The sequence below is a fragment of the Solea senegalensis genome, linkage group LG15 (genome assembly GCF_019176455.1).
Source record: "Solea senegalensis isolate Sse05_10M linkage group LG15, IFAPA_SoseM_1, whole genome shotgun sequence".
Classification (NCBI taxonomy): Eukaryota; Metazoa; Chordata; class Actinopteri; order Pleuronectiformes; family Soleidae; genus Solea; species Solea senegalensis.
This window is the reverse complement of record NC_058035.1, coordinates 178,073-192,468: the sequence shown is the minus strand read 5'-3', so window position 1 is coordinate 192,468 and position 14,396 is coordinate 178,073. Positions and strand designations below refer to the sequence as shown.

Sequence of the window (14,396 nt, the reverse complement as noted above, 5' to 3'; positions counted from 1 at the left end):
CACAGATTTTGAATAGGATTCTGATAGCTCAGGGAAAGAAGCTGTTCTTTAGTTTGTCTAAACCACTTCCCTGATTCTCACTTTTTCCCAGTTTCAAATTGATTACTGCTAAGACAAAACCAGAAAAAAAGAAAATAAATACATTTTGGAGATTTCCAGGGGTGCACTCAATTGCCTGTCTCAATAATTCTTTTAATTATTTTTTAGATTTGGTATGAGGGACATTGATGGAAGTTTCTAAAATGTCTAGTGTGCAAGGTCATAGCTTTATATTATTTGTGTGCAGAAATCCAAAAAAGTTGAATGTTTTTAATTTAAAATTATAAAAGGAAAGCAACAAATTCTTTAAATTTAAGAAGCCGAAAGCAGCAAAGGTCTGGCTTTTTTTTAATACATTTCTTGAAGGACGCTTTTATAGGGTGCACTGAGTATGTGGGAATTGCATTGCAAAGAGAAATACTTGTATATGAACTTTACAAAAAACCCACTGAAGATCTTTCCTTCATGAGTGGTGGAAAGAATTATTTGGGGACACTGTGAAAGCAATAAAGAGGAGATGGAGTGATGTATGTGAAAACCACCGTTGGTGTTTGAGACTTAAACGAGATGAAAAAGAAAACAAGAGTAATCATCCATTATTTAATCGTCTCCTTGATCTCATCCCTCGGTCAGTTGAGGCAGCTCCCAAGCTCTCTCTTTACATATTTACACAGACAAATCTTTTAGAAGGCCTGGTGAGCACTGAGGAGGAAGTGGGAAAATGTATGAAGTACAACTTGCAAGGAGTGTACAGTACAGTGTATTTGAAGAGAGCGAGAGCGAGAGCGAGAGAGAGAGAGAGAGAGAGAGAGAGAGAGAGAGAGAGAGAGAGAGAGATAAGTGTGTGTGTGTGTGTATTTTTTACTTACAAAGGGTGTAGAGTTTGGCCAAGTTGCCCACCGCCAAGGAGCGAACCTCAAAAGTCAATAAATTCACAGAGTCCAGAGAGATGCCTGCATCCTAAACAGAAAGAATCAGACTTTTGTCAGCAAAAGCTTTCACATTAAAATAATAAATATACACACACAATTTATTGATTACCATGAGGGCCTGTCGAGATGCCTCCAAGTTGGGGTAGAAGGGAAGAATGTACTGGGATAAAGACTCAGCATCGGGAGACACACCAAGCTCATGCATGCCCTTCAGCACCTCCATCATGCCTACAACATAAACAGCATGTAGTTAATGTCCATATTTCTGCCCTTTGAAAGCTGCATAATTTGTTTTGGTTATATTGTGTCAACAGCAAAACCAAAGAAAATGTATCAAGAGATCAGTGGTAAAAAAAACACAAAAGTTTAATTTCATCATAATGTTAGGTTTTCTGATTAACCAACTAAATGTTTAGTCATAACTCTCCACAATGAGCTGTGTGAAGTCGAGGTGATGGAATAAATATCTAAGCCATTTGGTGTAATAGTTTTGTATAAGATTAATAAACATTGAGGGGAAACAACTGTTTGGGAAAATTTGTTTGGCCATTTAAACCAAGTCACACGCTGCACAGATTTGCACACTTTGCTCCATTCACTCTCACGTACAAGCCCGAAGCCATGCAGGCACTCTTTAAATATGGGTCGACAAAAATGTCGCTGGCACACACTTTCTCTCGCCCCTTCAGTTAAACCTCTGGGTCACACACACAAACACACACACTCAACAATATGCTAATGGATGTTTACCTCTCCAACTTTGACTGGTGGTTACATGCTCATAAACATGTAGCAGGACTAAAGTGGACTCTTGCACTACCATCATGCTGCTATCCAGCAGAGCCCTGTGGTGTGGCCCAAGGGAAGGAGGCCAAAACAGCCACGTACATATAGAAGTGCCACACGCACACACACACACATAGAAAATGCCTGCAGGGAGTGACTGCACACATGGAGAAGGCACTGCTGCACTTTGCATACATGTCTGGGAGTGTGTCCACAAAAAGGACATGGGCCTAAATGAATGAATACATGCATCGTCATGCGTGTGCATGTTTATTCTTTGAGCATGTTGCCATGTGGTATAAGGACACAAATATCAATACATGCATAAGCTATTATGGTCTGCACCTAGTGTAGCAATACACCTTGTTCCCATGTGAACTTTAGTAAACTACCATTAAGTGCGTCCTTGTGTTGAAACACCTGACGGATGCAGTGTTTCCTCTACGCAGAGGTTGTGACACACACACACACACACACACACATCTACATTCTCCTGGGACGTATGTGTTCACCTGGCAGCCTCTCTTCAGCTGAATTAAAGATGAGTTTGAGGCTTTTATATGCCATTAAAACTTGAGGCCAGGGTGCATTATGCCAGGTGGAGCTACCTGAACCACTTCATCCATCCAGTCAGCCTTTCCCTCCATACAGATCACTCATTCATCTGCCCCTCTCACTATCCATCTAGCCGGCTTTCAAGAAAAACCTAACAGGGGATCTTCCTCTTCTTCTCAATGGAGAATCCATCCGGTCTGCTGTCCATGCATCCATTCTTATCCCCCTAATCACTTTCATGCACCCTTTTTTATGAAAGAAGAGAGGGAGCACCGACTTCCCTCTTGAATAATCCATATTCAATTTCACGGTGAGCCAGACAGTAAGAAAACAAGTGAATAGAGAGCAGGGCGTATAAATACATAAGCCTCTCCTCTCTCATGCTTTGCTGACTTCTGCATGTGAGCTTTCATGATAATCAGCACTTTTCTGTTGTCCATCAAGCATGTGTGTGGTTGTTTTTTGCAAGTCAAGTTTGTGACCAAGAGCTTTTAATCCAAGGCTGCATTCACTTAGTTTACACTCTTTATTTACAAGCTCGTAGCAACGTGACTACAAGACTTAGGCTAAGCAATAATCAGCCAGACTTATACTGACTTTCTGGGACAGATTTAAAGGGAAAAATAAATAAATAAAAATATATAAACAGTATATATAAATATGCTTTTCTGTCTCTGTACGATAAAGATGATGCTACCACCTGCAGCTGGTTTTAATAACTGAGCACAGAGAGTGGCTGTCTCAACGTGAAACAATCTAGTTGAGTCATTTTATTAACATGACAAACTCTCCCACAACATCTAAAAGGTATGAAAAAGGACATTGTGGTTCTACAATAAATAAATAAATAAATAACAAAAATACAGGAAAATGCAATCCAAAGAAATATGGTCTATATTGTATGTTGGGTATAATGTCTTTTTACAGTCCCAAGTCTTCACTCTGTTGTCTTTATACGGCAGTAACATGCTTTATTTCCCCCATCTGAACAATTTAGATTAAAAAAAATTGTGACAGAGGAGCTAAGAGTCTGACATCATCCAGAGGAAAAGTGTTGAGTGAACCACTCGTTCTCTCCTCCTATCTTTGGACATGAGTACCTGTAACCTGTGTCTATCCATCTCTCAATGTCTTTGATTCTGTAAAGGTGGACCTGTTTTGGCTGTGAGGCAATGACAGGTTGTTTTTTATAAAGAAACAGGAGCAAATATAAGAAAATGTCCAGTAGTAAATGAAAGGGTGAATTCCAAATTGCTGTGTTGGTGCTACTTCATTGCTGTCCACTCCGTTTGAAAGACAGAGCTGCATTAAAGGCAGCATGAAAAAGTCAGATAGAGTGAGGTGAAGGAGGGTAAGCAGACTAGACAAGGAAGCCTTTGCATCTCTCTTCACCTAAACACACAGTGCTAGAAACACTCTCAGTCTCCCCTCCCTGTTTTTCTTGCTCTGCCTTGTCAGAAGTGATAAGAGGGTGCTACGTCGCGAGAACTGACAAGCGGTAACTCGCTGGCGGCAGGTGGGAAGTTTGGTCCAGCATATGCTTCTGCTAAACCCACCAAATCCACACCTCATCAAAATGCAAAGGGATTATTTTTTTCATCCTACTCTCCTTATTCCTCCTCACCCCAACCCCCCTCCAATTCCAAGGCTCTGGCCTCTCTGCCTGCTAGTGACACCTGTGGACAAAAAGTGACACAGCCTTTAATATTTCATGGGACGTGAACAGTGGGGCGCGTAATCCAAAGTGAATTCCCTCAGAGCGCTTGCATTTACATGAAATCAAGTCACTCTGCATCAGTCACATCACCTGCACTGCCACCCCCACCCCACCCCCCACCACACACAAACACAGACACACATGTCCAGCAGCCAATGAGTGTCGAACGCAAAAGCGAGAGAGAGGGGTAAAAAAGAAACTGCATCATTTATGGAGTGTTGAGGCCAACACCATCCACAAACAAGCGTGTGAATAGATTAGAGAAATGTCTCTCCTTTCTTGCTTTCTGTCCACACTGTGATAAGTAAATGAAAGCTCTCTGATGTGTCCGTGTGGTTTAGAGTCTGGGCGATTAAAGAATTATAGTCCGTGTGGTGGTGCAAATTTAATTTCACGTCTACTTCTCTTCTCCATGCTGTCAAGTCAGGCACTGAGGCATCTCACCATTCAAAGTGAGAATCTGTCTGAACCACATAGAGAGGTCAATCTGTGGCATCGCCACACTAGTCTAACCAGTTTCTCCTACCTGCCAGCTCAAATGCAATCAATTAACTGACAGGGGAAATATACATCATTTATTAATCTCTAAAAACCCCAAAGAGAGAGCCAGACCACCAAATAAATAAAGCACTTAAAAGCCAAGATGCTGCCGAACATATTTGACATAGCAAATTCACTAATGAGTTGTGAATTCTGACTCGTCTCAAAATGCCGCCCATTGGTCACAGAGACAATTTCTACCGCAAGCGCTCGACTCTTGAAAATAAAAGGTGAAAAAAGGAGAATGAAAATAAACTTACTTTTTCAGCACAAGAAAGAAACTTGGAGCTGATAACTGGTATGAACTTGTAGAATGAAGACGTGTGTATGTACATACATGGCCAGATGGACATGAATTGGCCTTGTAACTGGAGGGTCGCCAGTTCAAATTCCAGGACAAGGCTGGGGCTAGGATACCCCTGAGCAAGGTGGCCAACGCCTTTGATCCCCAGGCACAGATAAGTGCTGCCCTCTGCCCCTAGTTTGTGTGTTCACTACTGGTGTGCGATAGAGATGGGTTAAATGCAGGAGTCTTGTGCAGGGATCAGACCTTTTTGCCCTTGACTCCCCCCCAGCCAAGTGAAATCTGTCTAAGCCTGACCACTCTGTGTAACATTAATATTTTAATATTTGAGGGAAAGTCTCTTTTAAAAGCCCTTTCTGGTATAGCGGACAGAGGGAGTCACAAACCCCTGTGCACAGAAAAAAAAAAAAATGTATGTCTGGCTATTACTATGCTCATAAAGAAAATCCTCTTCTTTTCAGACTGGATGTACAAACAGCTTGTGGACATGTATTTTTCATGTTTGGTGCTTCACAGCTTTCAGATCAGACAACAAGGTTGTCACGACAACTCATCAAGTTCAAATAGATTTTGGGCCAGTGCCATACAAGTGACAGCATGATTCTGGGATGTAAGGTTTATAGCATAAGATAGAAGTACTGTATTTATGACGTCATCGGTCAACAAATAGGTTTGTTTAAATCACACAATGGAAACAAAAGCGCTCTTGGGAAATTTAGGGAAATTTGACAAATCTGTAAAGTAATGTAAAGCTTCAATGTTATCACTGGCCTAGAGGAGGTAATTTAAACGTGAGTGTTTGTGCGTGCATGTGTGTGTGTGTGTGTGTGTGTGTGTGTATGTGTTTGTACCAGCTGTGTTCCTGTCCTTCACAATTTCTTTGAGGAGGGGTAAGAAGAAGTGTGGCCTAATGGGTACATTCTGCTCCTTCAATAACTTCATCAGCTCAAAAGACAAACCTGTAAAAAAGAAGAAAAAAAAAATCATTCAGGTAATTCCAGTTACCATCGCTGCAGTTACCTGATGTAATTTGCAGCGAAACATTTGTCAAGAAAAAGGGTTAATGCCTTAAAATCATATTCACAACTTAGCGAATAGGGCTGCAATGTACACAGAAATAATAAATGAAACAAAAGACAAATGAAAGGAAGCATGTGCTGTACCAGTCTTATTGGCCTCCAGAGCACATCGCAGAGAGAAGATGAGTGGGGTATTGTGTCGTTGAGACTCTTGGAGTTCTTTACAGTAGCTCGAGATCTTCTCCACTGGCTACAGGACAGGCACAGGGGACAGAGAAATTACTACTCAATATGCTGCAAGTGTTAAAATTAATTCTATAACCAAATGCACTATTGGCTCTTTTAAGTAAAACATATACCGTGTCCATGTTGACACAGTGTCTGAGGAAGAAGTTGCCCAAGGTGGGAGAGTCATTCTGAGAACTATCAGACTCCCCCATGGAGAAGGTCTTGAGGATGAGAAAAGCTGCGTCTTCCTGACCCTGAGTGATGAGGCTCAGACAAAGGTTCATGGCATCTACAAAAACAATCGACAGAAATATTCCTTAGCCTCAAAACAACTTCAATGCAGCTGATTCAAAGTAAAATTGATTGATTCAGATATCAGGTTCTTCCTCAGTTTCTTATTTCACATTGACGCTTCAACGGACTAATCACAGGAACGAAGCAGCCTACAAGTCAACATGTTTCTGCAATACTCTGCGAGTATTACGCAATGTTTCATATTTACTTAAGTAAATAAACTGTGGCTAAAAGTGAGACAGTAAAGTACAAAAACCTTCACAACTTTGAACACTTTTTAGTATTTAAAAGCATCAAACTCAGGATTTTTCTTTTTCTTTAAACCAATCACAAGAACTAAGCAGAGCTCCACTCTTGACTAATACCGTTATGGCTGCTGATGACTACAATGCTGTGGAAAACAATAAGGGGTGTGTGTATACCTGGAATGTAACCCCTCTCTTGCCTCAAGCGCTCAACCATCTCTGGGATGTGCTGATGGTGTCCAGCCCTGGCCAACGCAGAGATGACCTGCATGATGTCCCGGTCCATTAAACTGCAGTCTGCTCTCTCTGCTTCCTCCATGGTCTGACACAGGGAGAGAATAGTGTGGGTTTGTTAGGGAAAATAAGAAAAGGGGAACATTGACTGAAGGAAGAAAAAAATAAAGCCACACACCTTTTTCATACTGTCCAGGTCTCCCTTTTCAGCATAGGCAGAAAGCAGTGACACATATGTGTCAGGACCTGGTTCAATTCCTGCTCCCTGCATCACAGACAGGACACTCTTTGCACTGTCGATGTCACTGCACGGTGATAAAGATGATGTTTAAAATCTAGTTGCACCAGCAAACCATACAGTGCCATACAGAGCATTTAAAGAAAGGAAGAAAAAAAATGCAGTGACACTCACCCTGCACGAGCGTGGCCAGTGACCAGGGAGTTGAAAACAGCCTCAGTGATGGGCAAATCTTTGCTCTTCATGAAACCCAGTATGGTGCTGAGAACACAGAGCAGACAGTTCAAATGGAAGAAGACAACAATCTAAAGAAGGAATATCCTTTATACTTAAAACATGTATGTATGTATGTGGTCGATAAGAACATCAACTTTACTGACTGGCTGATCCACAGCTTACTCACCTCGCTCCCTCGATATCCCCATCCTGGCAATAGGCTGCTATGAGTCTCTGGTAAGTAACCTGGGAAAAAAACAGGATGACAAGAATCACTGCATTGAGTTGTATGCCTTTGAGAACTAGTGCAGCTGCAACTTGCATCTGTAAAATGGTAGCTTTTAAATTTAAAAGGTAGTGAGTGCATTTTTTGTAAAACTGAAATTATTACAATAGTTACATGTATGACTACCCAAATGCAGTAAACAAATTTCAAAAGTTTCACACAAGGCATTCCTGATAGTACAATCTGACAGGCGTAAATGTGTTTTGTGTGGTCAATATTTAATAGTAATAAATCTTATGCAAAATGTCAAAGAAATGAATCTTATTTAAATGACTACAACAAAGCAGTTGCATTGGAACTTATAACCAAAATCTTCATGTCTGTATCTGATGCTTGTTCTCTGGCCATCGTTGCCCCTGCAGCACTTACTCTGTTGGGCTGGACGTTAGCTGCTTCCATCTTGGCCAGGAAATCAGTGGGGGAGAACTTGAACTCATTCTGCAGGTAAACCTTTAGCAGGGCGTTGTAGTGACTAACATCAAATACTGCACCTGGAGAGCAATGGTTAAAGCTATAACATCAACTTATTCAACATACAGTTACACACTTGTTGAATTTCTTCTGTGTATTCAACATTACATTTCAACAGAAATGCTTTTACCAAAACTTGCTTCAACTCAGTCATAATGTACTAAGACAAACCAAAGATTCTTCCAAGAATTACAGCCATGGATAAATACATAGGCAAATAACATGATTATATTGCAGAAGACTTACCCATCTTCTGCAGCTTTTCCCACACACGGTGGGCCAGCATAGTGCGTTCCTCCATAGGCACCTCAGGCAGCAGGGACCCACAACTACGCAGCAACAACAAAGCCTGGTTACCAGTGGGATAACCTTTAAAACAGACAGAAACGGAAGGATCGTGAGGAAGGATGATAACACATCAAAAATGTTTGATTCACATGAGCATTTTGGTGTAAAACAAGATTTGTACGAAAGTTATAATTTGTCAACAAGACAAATCCAACATAAAAACAAACCAGAAAATTTACCTGGAAATAAACTGATAAGCATCTCTGTTTTTCACAGCTTAGCACAGCTTGAATTTTCATTATAGCACACAGGTAGCTACACTTTCTGGGATAGGAAATCTTACATTATTTGCTGCCAATGATACCACACTTGCACTTTCACATCTACACTGCTCCAGTAAAGTTCTGGTTCCCAAAACAAATTTTGAAACGGTGTACTATTCGGTGCCAGTTGTACATGAGAGGAATAAGGAAGGACACTGGTCTCTAGAAGAGACAAAATGTTTTGGAATGAACCGAGGGAAAGCTTGCAGAAGTGCAATGCATTCCTCCGTGTTGCCACTATTATGTTTAGTTCAATTTCACGTTGTGCAATGCCCATTTATGAAAATGTATGGTTCACACCAGTTAAGCAGAACCAGAAGGGCTCTTCTTATACATCCATGTAGTGAATGCAGGCTGGTTCGCTGAGAGCACAAAAGTTCTTGACAAAACTAGAACCCAAACATAAACCAAACCAGTGTTTGCCTGTGTGAAAGCATTAACTGAGGAGGAAGCTGCAAAACTTTAACCAAACTGAACCTCTGATTGCTTTGTTTCTCACACAGACCTAAAGACCACGATTTAGTCACATGTCCATCTGCTGTTCAGCGTGCCTACCTGTCCGGCAGATATCATGGAAGAAGCGGAGCAGTAGTGTCTTGGTGATGCGGCCCGTCCTCCTCACAGAGCTGTCCAGTTTGGCCAGAGCCCATTCAAACTGTTGAGCCTGCTGGGACTGCACAGCACTGCTGACCTCATCTTTCTTGTCTGTTGCCACAGAATATCCACGCACACACCCGACTGTATATGGCCATACACGACTGCAAAGGATGACAAAGTGACATCAGAGACAAAAAATAGTGAAGAGAAGCATGAAAGAGAGAATGATTATTCAGAAAAGGGAAGAAGGGAGAGAGAACACAGGTCAAAAGAATGATGGGCAAATATGACTGCAGGTTTAAGAGTGTAAGCAACAAACGTGCCACAGAAGAATTTTGGGTAAATTAATTTGCTGAATTTCTCCAACATTTTAGTGGAACTGAAACCATCCAAGATTAAAGACAATGAAAATGTAAAGGAAAGAGAAGGAGGAGACCGATGTAAACTGTTGTAAAAAGCCAAGAACAGACAAACAAGACTGGATCCACCTCTGGTGTATGACTGTTTTACAATCATATTCGATGGTACAGAATTTGGAGTAGACAGAAAAAACACTGAGACATTGTGCTTGTCACTATTTATGTTGTAAATTGGGTAGATACAATAAATCATCAGTAGAAAGTGAGTCCCTATGTTAACACTTTGGGATCCACAGATGTGCAGTAGCTCTGGGTGCTTTTACATCAAAGGTTTAGGCTGGAGTCATGACCTTGAAAGAAAAACCCTCACCAGAGTACACTTTACCGATATTTATCATCTTTAACATCAATGGAGGCCTGTAGCCTCATATTATGCTTCTTCCTGAGTGATTGGTCATGAAAAGGTTTAAGAAAAGCATCTACTGTAACTGTAGCATCACAGCCTGGATGGCTAAAGTTCACTGAAGGGCCTCTTGCTAAAATGTATCCCGAATTTAAAGCTAAAACAAAATAGCGACATAAACCTAGAGCATCACTAGTAGGTCCACCATCTAAATTTCACATACTACTTTTATCAGGCTGAATTACAGCATAATACGTTGGTAGCGTGGGTGCGTTGATACATAACTTCTGGGGTTAAACACAATCCATGTTTTGAATTATAAAGCTTTTATATTGTGTGTTATGATGCTACAGTGTACACAAACTACATTTAATTGTCCAGGTAACATTGATGTAAATATCACATGTGTGGTTCAGACTGTCATTGAGCCTCAATGACATCTCTGCGTCACGCATGGAGGGCTAACGAGGGCTAACAGGCTGCATCATGATACCTGATGGACGCGTTCGCTGGGCAGATGAGTCTATGACAAGCTCCAGTCCTGGAGAAACCGGGAGCTCCGCTGTACAGTCGACTGAGCGGTGCTCCATTCCTCTTCGTTCCCGTGATGTGACGCAAGCCCGAAGGCGAGATTTTGAGTAGCCGGGCTGATCTCAAGAGTGCGGCCATGTTTGCTGTCGCAGCGTGAAAGGGCATCCGTACCACATGTCTCGCCTAACAAAGAAAGTATCGCGAGAGTATCGTTAACTGAGCACGTAAGATCTTATAAGATCCTCATCACAATTCATAATACACGTGAAGATTGTTGGATTTGTCATGCCCAGTCCTAAAACTAGAAACATTTATGTCTGCATTTGTATATATTTAACTGTGTGTGAGTAAATAAATAAATAAATAGAGAAATAAATTAATAAATAAATTGAGCTTCTACCGCTTTGTCAAGAAAAAAAATAAATATTAACAACACCCATTACAATTACAGTTGACTTGTTTAAAGTCAAAGTATTTTAACAGAGAAGTACCAGACTGGCTCACTATGATGGCAAAAGTGGGTAAACATTCACTTGCACTAGCTTCTGGAATTAGATTTTTAAAATACTTTCTAAGTTATCATTTAAATAAAGTACATGAAAATTGGTAAATTGGATATCCATCAGTTCATCAATTAGCTACCCAGTTTAGGACTGGTTATGGTAATGGATGTTTGTGTAAATAATGAAATCAACATACACATTAGGGGTCAGCAGTGACCACAAAACAAATGTTTCTCCTGTTAGAATAATTATTTGGCCATCTTTCTTAAGTCTTTTATTTTGTGTATTCATAGATTTCGAGCAGTAATGAGCATATTGGTGAATTACACAGTCACAACTGAACAAAGTCTTCATACATTTTAATAACAATACAAATATCAACTTATTTAAGAATGCTTTTCATTGGCTCACTTCTTCAATCAATTTACTTTTCCCTCTCATCTTCCCTTTTTTCAAGTTCCCCTCTACGACAGCCTTTGCTTTCTCCAGGCTATTCCTCACACTCTGTCTTTTACTGTGTTCAGTCCATAACTCAAGAGCAAGTCGGCGAATCTGGGGTGCATTGTCCAAGACCCAAGCTTGAAAGAATTCACATTTTTTGCTTGCCAGGAAGTACTTCTGCCTCCTTGCCCCTTCCTCTCCCTCTTTAGACAGGGCTGCTCTTGCCTGAGAAAAAACAGAGCGAAGCTGACTCAAAGCTGCCAGGCAGTATCCTGTAGAATCTTTTCTATCTCTGCCAGTCATGACGTGAGCCACAGCTTCCAGTGCCCTGGCTGGGGCAAGAGGATCTTCCTTGTCGAGGTAGCCTCCACTCGAAACAGTGTCTCCACAGTCTAAAGCCTCTTGGACAGAGCTGAACACTCTGCTTGAGCTCAGTGCCTCTGACAGAGCGAGAATCATGTCACATAATTCAAACATCAATGAATTAGTGTCACCGTTAAATAGACACAGACTGAAGGTGTAGCCAAATAGTGCATTGACCAAACTGTAGCATACCAAGGGAGATGGATTTGCACACAAAGAACTCAACTTTGGAATTTTTGAAGAGATTGGAGGCACAGAAGGAGCTGTTGATCTTGCTTTCCCCTTGCTTGTTTCCTTTATATTTCTCCCTTTAATCGCTTTGAACTTTGTAGATGTTTTGGCCTCTTTCTGTGATGTCTTCACTTTGTTATAAGCATCATCTTCATCCACGGCAGTTAATAACTCACTCTCCACTTTGCTGACTTCCTCCACCAGCATTGTCCCTTCCTCATTATGCTCCTCCCACCATGGCTTCCAGAGGGGAACTAACCCGCCAAGAGCTCCAGACTTCATCAGATCAATAAACTTTTCCTTTTCTTTGCCATCAAGCATTTCCCACAGCTCCTCCTCAGAAAGGTTGTCCACATCCATCCTTGAGAGCCGTTCTGCCAAGTCCAGCCCCCCTTCAGCATGTTCGACATCTTCATCTATGTCTCCTGGCAGCATATCCCCGCCTCCGATCTCTTCTAGTTTTCTTAAAATAGCCTCAATTTCTGGTGTACTCCCCTCTCCAGACTGTTGGAGATCTGCTAACCTGGACAAGAGTTCCACAACCTGTACTTTCTCTGCTGTGTCCTCCTCTCCTTCATGTGACACAATACCTGCTTCTTTTAACAACTGTCCCATACCCCCATCTGTTCTTTCTGCCATATGTCTCAGTCCAACAAGAACCTCCTGCATTTTCTTTTTCTCGTTACCCTCTGTTTTCCCCATATCTTTCAGTTCCTCCAGAACAGACTCCTTGTAAAATGCTTCTGAGCAGTCAGAGTGAGCTGGGCTCTGGTAGCAAACCAAGCCACAGTATTGCAGGTTACACCGAGGACAGGTGTAGCAAGAGGGTTTACATTTACAGAACATGCAGACCACATTTCTCCCAGTGTTACTTCCATCCTCTGTGGATTCCTCCACTTGTGCTGGCATAAGCAGCACATCTTGTCCACAAACAGCTCCTCTGGACGGTAACAGAATCCCATCTTTGGTCACCGACTCGGGCTCTGCATCAATCCACTCTTCCTTTGGACCAATGTCTGTCAGAAGAGTCCTCACAGAAGACGGAAGTCTTCGTCTAATGAATGAATTCATGTTGTATCAAAAGGTGAAGGCCCCACAACAGGTAACCTAAGAATTTGATAGATTACAATGAAAATTATTAGAATGTGTGAGATCCTGTCATAAAGTACATTTCAGCAAAAAAATTTATACAAAAGTTAAGTGCCATTTTTTGTTAGTACATAAAGAGTACAGTGTTGAAAAAAGGTACAAATTCAAGATACCAGTGTCAACTCAAATGTGGACAGTAGCCAATCCCCACTTGAAATGTTTAAAGCTCATTTTCTGTATTGTGAAATTATTTCTGTATAAAAGCATTTGATATTTAGATGTCTGCGAAGGTTCTCAATCATCCAGGGTCATAGTCATCTTCAGGCGTTAGCAGTAAGCAGTCGGACTTGCTTAGTTGAAACAAATAAGTTGCAGACTATTTAAGCCAGAGGTTCATATAAGAAACCATTTGTCAACAGACAAGACAACTGTGAAACGTGGAGTTGTTTAACAAGACAGATAAAAGCTACATTGTTTCACGTTGTGACTTAAAATAAATAAACATTACACAATATGGATAACGCGAATAAAGAAAGTCTATTCAATACAGCATTTAACATTTGAGACACCTTGACGAAAACACAAAATCGCCACTGTAATATTGCGAGGTCGCGTTCTTGTATTTCATCCACGGTGAGATGTTAACATTAGCACAACACAGTGCGCATCGTTACATTATTCGTAACGCAATACAAAATACACATTGTGGTCGCCACGAACATTTATTTAGCAGCACTCGCGGTCAATACAAACATTGTTCAGTGTTACTCAAAGGTCTTAAACATGAAAAATGAACTTACTCGTTTGCTCCAGCTACGTTTCACATTCGCTTTGACAAGAACGGAGCTGCCATGACGCAGTTTGATGACGTACGATTTACTTCTTCGTCGAGATTTTACTGCAGTCAGCATCCACACTGTTGTGTAATACTGCTGCCCTCCTCCTATTACTGTCTCCACCGGTAACTATTTTCTGTAGTTGTGTTGTTTCATTTTTTGTATTTAATGTGTACATTTTCTACAGAACATAAAGTAGGGGTTCTCATTTTTTCTTACTGACTGTTAAGTAATTAATTCTTCTGATAACATAATGGAAATTGTATAACTATTTGTTGTTATATTTTTATGTCAACAAAGCCTTATTCTATGATTGCTTTTATTTTGC

The 14,396-nt window shown here is 41.0% G+C and overlaps 2 protein-coding genes across 2 annotated transcripts in view; both read right to left on the bottom strand.

The window, feature by feature from the left end:
- lrpprc (leucine-rich pentatricopeptide repeat containing) overlaps window positions 1-10,773 on the bottom strand; it is a 49,407-nt gene extending 38,634 nt beyond the window's left edge. Inside the window, exons 1-13 of the mRNA XM_044045548.1 lie at window positions 10,568-10,773; window positions 9,271-9,473; window positions 8,351-8,473; window positions 8,003-8,124; window positions 7,535-7,593; window positions 7,306-7,392; window positions 7,072-7,198; window positions 6,837-6,981; window positions 6,252-6,409; window positions 6,037-6,142; window positions 5,725-5,832; window positions 1,081-1,199; window positions 909-999 (exon numbers count right to left, since the gene is read on the bottom strand). Coding sequence (XP_043901483.1) covers window positions 909-999; window positions 1,081-1,199; window positions 5,725-5,832; window positions 6,037-6,142; window positions 6,252-6,409; window positions 6,837-6,981; window positions 7,072-7,198; window positions 7,306-7,392; window positions 7,535-7,593; window positions 8,003-8,124; window positions 8,351-8,473; window positions 9,271-9,473; window positions 10,568-10,770 — 1,651 coding nt within the window. The 5' untranslated portion in view covers window positions 10,771-10,773. The remainder of the gene's footprint in view (window positions 1-908; window positions 1,000-1,080; window positions 1,200-5,724; window positions 5,833-6,036; window positions 6,143-6,251; window positions 6,410-6,836; window positions 6,982-7,071; window positions 7,199-7,305; window positions 7,393-7,534; window positions 7,594-8,002; window positions 8,125-8,350; window positions 8,474-9,270; window positions 9,474-10,567) is intronic.
- A 596-nt stretch (window positions 10,774-11,369) lies between these two features.
- Window positions 11,370-14,093, bottom strand: znhit2 (zinc finger, HIT-type containing 2). Its single transcript, XM_044045193.1, has 2 exons — window positions 14,033-14,093; window positions 11,370-13,250 (listed from the first exon to the last, which is right to left on the bottom strand). Exon 2 carries the CDS (start codon window positions 13,212-13,214, stop codon window positions 11,508-11,510), a length of 1,707 nt encoding a protein of 568 aa, XP_043901128.1. The 5' UTR covers window positions 13,215-13,250; window positions 14,033-14,093; the 3' UTR covers window positions 11,370-11,507.
- Window positions 14,094-14,396: the final 303 nt, after the last annotated feature.

Coding starts and splice junctions, on each gene's coding strand:
- znhit2 (XM_044045193.1), bottom strand. CDS start 13,214: ATGAATTCATTCATTAGACGAAGACTTCCGTCTTCTGTGAGGACTCTT.